Raw genomic sequence first — 6,555 nt, 5'->3', positions numbered from 1 at the left:
GTTGTCGTATTCCTATCATACTGCAAAATAACCCTCTTATGAAGAGTCAAATTGCTTAAATAAACACACTTACCTGCTACTGATTCCTCCATAATCTTCGAATTATCTCAATTTATTTTGAATATTCTAAAATTCTATTCTATTATATAGATAAATATCTATCTATTATATAGAATATTCCAGAATTAACATTAACAACACAACTAAAAGAAAGATTTTATATATGTATTGTAAAACAACGAAAAGGAAGACTCGACTATAATAAAATAATAACTTCAAAATATTTAATATAAATTGATGAGCTTGAATAACTGAACAGTGATTTATAATGGCAGTCGTGTATTCGATTTATTAAGATATTCAGTCCGACAATTTCACCATCTATTTCTAATGCTCGTTTTACGGATCGTTTTTCGATATCCGGTTGTAACTCATAAAAATCGTTCGACATAGTGAAACCATCGGGCATGATACATTAATAACGTTATTATAATAATTCAATACGACATATCTATAATCGCTGTAGCCTCGACTCGTATTTTTTTCTTTTTTTTTTTTTTGTTTTTCTTTTCTACTGAACGATGTTTCTCATACGATCATCGCCATAACATTTCGTACGGTCGCTGTAATACGCTATTCACAACACTTGCCTTTTTGCACTTTTTTTTGCATCAACAATCGCAGCCTCGAATCATCACCGTGATTAATAGACGACGATTCAGATTAATCACAGCATAACGTATCTACAATATTTACAGAACAATCAATCGGCAAAGACGCGTTACGTTTCTTTCTCGTGCTTTATACTCGAGTTCCGTACGGAACTCTAATAACATGTCAAAATGCCACACAGCTCTTTCGAACATATACACTTCCATTTAAAAAGTTTCGAATCATCTAGCAATATCAAGTGACAGACAGAATGATAAAAACGAAATGACCCTCTTCTTGTGAATTTTATAAGACTGGAGGATTATTTACAAGGATCCTATGAAAATCTTTTTAAAATAACTGAAATTAAAATGTAGAAGTTTCATAGAAGTCACTGTGTTACTAAGAAGTAAGATTATCCGAAAAAATATGAAAATTCGTTTCGCAAACGAAAGAACGAAAACATTAACGAATTCTTCTGATAAAAATGGGCGATTCAAGACTTTCCAAGTGCACTGCATCTACACTGTTGTTACCAGATCTACGTTAGACTCGAACGAAACTCGAAATAGACTTCTGTGAACTTGCATCACAAAGGTTCAAAATATCGTTTAAAGCTTCTCCTTATTTGGTATTTACAGAAAATTATGCGAATCAAGAGTAGTAAAAATAAATTTGTTCATGCAGAAGAAAGCAAAATGGGTCAAGGATTCTATCGAAAAATGGCCCATGTTTCATTAATTGATGACTAATTTTCCTGATATTGTTCGCTCTATAGATCGTTAAATCTACTTTAAGTCTCGTTAAAGCTAAAAATATTGTCATCGACGTGTAGCCTTGCAGGAGGACCACGAATTCTCTTCGCTGATGCGTAATTGAAACTGAAACGACGAAGCTCTCTGCACGAAGACACCGTCGTCGATGATTCGGGGCTACGCAACATCATCATCATCATCGTGTTTCTTCGCTTCTAGTATGCAATAACTCACACGATTTTTATCTTAAATCGCGTCGAATCGCATTCGCGAACGCGTCCGCAATGTTTACGTATGTACGACTAGCGTTTTGTATCAGTGCATGCACGTTTGCGCCAGTCAGAAACAGCTAATGATGAAACCTAAGAGCGCGTATCTCAACACAACTACGATTCGATATATTATGTATATTATATGTTCCTGTGTATATAATGGATAATTATGCATTTTTCGTTTATTCTTTCATGCGTACGTATATATCATTACATGTACCGAAATACAGTTGTGCCTTGTTCGCTCGACTAGATTATAACTAACGTCATCGTGTTACGAAATGCATCGATGAGGACTCAATGTTGACAACTGGTTGTTCGTTTCACGAGCTATGAGATCGGTTTTACGGATGGAAAGTACGTAAAATCGTTAGAAAATAATTTTTCTTCTTGTCGAACCGAATTGATTTACGTACTTTGTCATCCCATTTTTTGGACTTACTACGATTCAGAACAATTTTTAATTATTCTTGTTCGATGATAAAAGAAATTTTTGTCCCCATGATACAAGAGAAGTATGTGTTTGGTTTTACAAAGAGGAACATTCGTCTTTTTAACCAACGTGAACGATATAACGATAATGAAATGAACGCGAGTAACGATCGAACTTTACAATGGAGGAGAATATCTATAGAACGCTGAATCATCTTGGAGAATCGTGAAATCAATGGTATTTACATAGGTAAGAAACGAAGAAACTCGTATAGACGAGTTCGTAATACTACAGAACTAACGGAACTACTCGAGTCGTTTCGAGGCCAGTGATTCTCAGCCGCCTCGGGAAAATTCGCGACACACGTTTGATTATAAAACTCGGTTTTGGCGGAACACTTAAAGCGATAACGCGTTATACCAGACGACACAACCGTCGAATTTCTTGCGGAACATCAATGTGTCGCGTTAATATCGGCTGAAAACCGTTGGCGTAACCTATTATCATACGCAATCAAATCCTTCTAGTCGATACGAAAAGTTCTACTTTTTCGTCTCTTTTCTTTGTCTTTTCTCTTTTCCTAAACGCGAATACTCGATTCACACATGACAAGAGAGGACGAAGTCTTTTCTCGAATGCAAAGATGTCGCGCGCCACAAAATCATCGTCATTCATAAAAGCCTAGGAATTCCTTCATACTCACTGTAAGTATACTTACACAACATATCATATTTATATTTATTTATTTATATATATTTATTTATATTTATATATATTATATATAATATCCTCTTTTTTTTGCTCTCTGTATACGTCTACGTTTAGTATGAAAATAATTTCAAGCGCGTCTTGTCTCGTCGCACTCGTCCATCATCCAGCCGAAGCCGGCGTACCGGAAACTGGTAGCCGTCTCCGGTCTGGTCACCGTCCAATAAACACTAGAACTGGAAGCCCCGTTCCCGCGACGTGAGAATCACCTTCTGATGGCTGGAAGTAGCAGTGACAGCAGACTCACCAAAAGATGAAGAACGAGTTGAGCCCGATGGGAAACGCCCGGACTTAGAGCGTCGACCGGAAGCTCGCCTGGCGGCCTCATCGATGGTGGATCGTAATCTCTGTCGTAATCTGTAATCAAACAAATCTTCTTCTGCACGAATCTTCCAACGAATGAAATTTTATTTCTATTTTTATTTCTCATTTCTATTAGCTTTCCAATTTGAATGAATTTGTTATTGCAGCGATTTCAGATTTGAAGAATCGAAGTTTAGTGCATATGAATTTTTATATTTTTAAGATATGAATGAGTATGTTCTTATGACAGTGCAGAAAAATACATTTTTTTGTCAGCGATTAGATTTTCGATCTCTACGAGTACAGCGCTTCAAGTTTTAATTAATTAATCTTTTTGAGAATAATCTTAAATAGATATGGGTTTTTAGATACAGTAAGTATTTGTTGACTGTAAGATTACTTCTAAATTACAGTTGCTTCAATAGAATCATTTGGTGTGAATTGCACGTTCGACTCTGTGGCTTGTCTGACCATACGTGTCGTATACTACTTGTATCGTTTTAACCAACCATTGATACCCAAATATCTATAACAACGAAAATATTCAATTTGCAACGCAAATTGTAAAACATTTGTCCTGTTTAACAACTCTTAATGGTCTAGCTACCAAAATTTTAAATATTGTGATGAACATATAGAGAATAAAATTCTTATTCGTAAATCAACCGAATGGATTATTGAAAGTTTTATTTCTCTATTTAGTCTATAACACCTATAACACAGGACTTAACATTTTTATTTGCAGTAACAATTATGAACTGAGTTTAGTGGGATTTGATATAAAGGCCTCTTTTATTTACGATATATCGTTCGATCTCGTGAAACAATTTTGTTAATTTCATAATCAATATATAACATATAATTTCGTATAATAATTTTAGATTATTAAAAAGTCTCTAGGCCAACTTAACAACAATATTCAAGGACACGATATTCGAGGAATTAATTGACAACAGCTCAGTTCTCCTGGTCTCCAAATATTACATAGTAGCATCTGAAACGCGACAATTTTGTTCGTTCGCGTAAACACAGGCGCGGTTTGTATTTTCTCCATAATGTATTAAATTGTTATTTTCTAGAATCAACTCTGGATTCCTAGCCAACAAGAATGGTACTTGAGAGGGGATAACAGAAGCACGTAGTGAATATGTGGAAATGAGAATGCAACAAAACATCCCGTGCCCGCGAGAACATGTTGCGCGAATAATAGAGAGAATGTTCGATTATAATGCACCTGCTGGGTAATCGAACGTTTGGATGGTGATCGTGCGATCAATGTTGATAGCATTCTGAAAGGATTTCGGTCGGACAATACGACGGTGATTCGAATTTCATAGAGAACGAACGCGGGAAACCAATTCGTACCCTGTAAGTCCGAATCTGAATAGTCTTGGGAACAATCAGTTTGCAAAATGCCATCCTCTTACGAAACAGTAAATGCAAGCGCTACATACATACGAAGAAAAGTAGCATCATGAGCTTGAAAAAGCAAGAGAAGCTAGTTTTCGCCTATTCCATTGTGCTGTATTGCACAAAGTCCTTAGAGTCGATTATTTAGCAAATAAATATTATTGAGCAATACAAAGTACACCGACTCGCGAAAATATTCATCTTTTGTGAATGTATTTTGTGAGTTATATGAAATGTTTTGAAATTTTATCGATACTGTTGCGAGATTCCATTATCATAATTATACTGTTAAAGTTTGAAAATATATATGGATATTATAAGATATTTAGAAAGATTAACGATTATCCATTATGTTAATAAGCTCTGATATTCATTCTATACTTAAGATGGAAAAGAACTCTTAAAATTTAAAGAAGGCATTAAAAAAGACTCTTGCAATTTCTGTCTATATGGTAAACTTAACAAAATTCTAAAGGTGGTCACGATATATTGACTACAAGAGAATTAAAAATTCTTTTAAACATAGAATGGTAGAAATTTACATTGACATGAAAAAAAAGCGAGAAGTGTAGTAGTCTCGTTGATGAAATGAAACAACGCCAAAGATGCTGTGTATATTGTGTGTTCGCGAATACTTACGAGGGTACGATGTGTAACTCTTCCTAGCCTGAATAGTTTCTCTCAAATGAAAAAATATTTCCCTGCGTATAATCATTAAGTTTTCTAAAATGCAAGAGAACATGTAAGAATTGTGACAAAAGAATATTTCAAGATAAGAAATTTTAAATGAATAAACATGAAAATTTAAATGAATTCAATGAATTATAAACGCTCAATAAGCTAATTATTCAAATGGAATTGCATGATCGAAAAGAGTCAAAAATCTAGGGAATAATGGGTTACTTTTCGTAAGTATTACTAGATTCTATTAGAATCAATAAACGAGGAAAATTTTCCGTTTAGTTTGAATAGCAAGATTGTCACGAATCACTATTTACAGATTTCCTGTTGTGAGAATAAATTACCGTTTTGCTACTGAATAAACTTTTTAGGACGTTCCAGACTACTTTCGATCAATAGAAACTCCCGATTTCCAGTATGCAAAATTGTTTTCGAATTCAACGAACCGGCTGCGTGTATTTAAACGTCGGTGATTTAAAACAATCCAAAAAGCTCGCAATTGAATACTAGCTTTGTGTGTTAACTATAGAATGTTAAAAAAATAAGCATCTCAAAATTTAGAAGCTATAATAGCCATTGAATGAAATGAAAAATGCTTGAACAACATGAAACTTAAAATCAATTCTTCGAGAATAAAATGTAATTATAGATAATTTACACTGTTAGTTTTGGTACCATAAGATGACCATTATTATGATAAGACCATTGTTAGTTTCATCAAAATCGACAAAAAAATATAGTAAAGGCACAAAATTTTAATTTTTCTTGCTGAAAGAAACGTTTAGCGTGCTCTTTTTACATCCTAAGACGATCTTTGCAAGTGTGAATTATAAATCAACGTGTGTGTATACTTATTTTCTGTTAAAGAGGGACGTCTGACACACACACATACCTTTTCTACTTGCAAAAATTTTCAACATACAAAAATATGAAATGAAATTATTAAAGTTTAGAGTACAAACGAAGATGTTGTCTGACATGTATATTCGTTTCTCGTCTCGTTATTAGGTTACAGGATAACATTATTAAAATTTAGAAGAATACGAGATAAAGGTATTATGTAGAATAAATAGTCGACTGAAAAACTTAGTGCAAAGATCTTAACATTCATTGTTTGAGCACGAAATGTTGCACATATTAAAAACGGCGAAATTTATAGACAGCTTCGCAAATTACATACTTGTCCTTCCAGCGTTGGAAAGATAGAATGAATATGGTGGTGGATGTTTGCGGATACGTGAGAATCGTCCTATAGAACGGTCGATATTTCAACAACGAGTGA

The 6,555-nt window shown here is 34.1% G+C and overlaps 1 protein-coding gene across 7 annotated transcripts in view; it reads right to left on the bottom strand.

Annotated features, from left to right (window-relative positions):
- Positions 1–322: 322 nt before the first annotated feature.
- Positions 323–6,555, bottom strand: part of LOC126865980 (neurotrimin-like) — a 301,471-nt gene continuing 295,238 nt past the window's right edge. For 6 of the 7 annotated variants that reach the window (XM_050618977.1, XM_050618975.1, XM_050618973.1 and 3 more), the window contains one exon: positions 323–3,236. In XM_050618977.1, the coding sequence (XP_050474934.1) occupies positions 3,085–3,236 (152 nt within the window). In that variant the 3' untranslated portion in view covers positions 323–3,084. The remainder of the gene's footprint in view (positions 3,237–6,555) is intronic. The other variant, XM_050618974.1, reaches the window with a different exon arrangement.

This window comes from Bombus huntii, chromosome 5, assembly GCF_024542735.1.
Source record: "Bombus huntii isolate Logan2020A chromosome 5, iyBomHunt1.1, whole genome shotgun sequence".
Classification (NCBI taxonomy): domain Eukaryota; kingdom Metazoa; phylum Arthropoda; class Insecta; order Hymenoptera; family Apidae; genus Bombus; species Bombus huntii.
The sequence above is the reverse complement of the archived record's forward strand: the minus strand, read 5'-3'. Positions and strand labels throughout refer to the sequence as shown.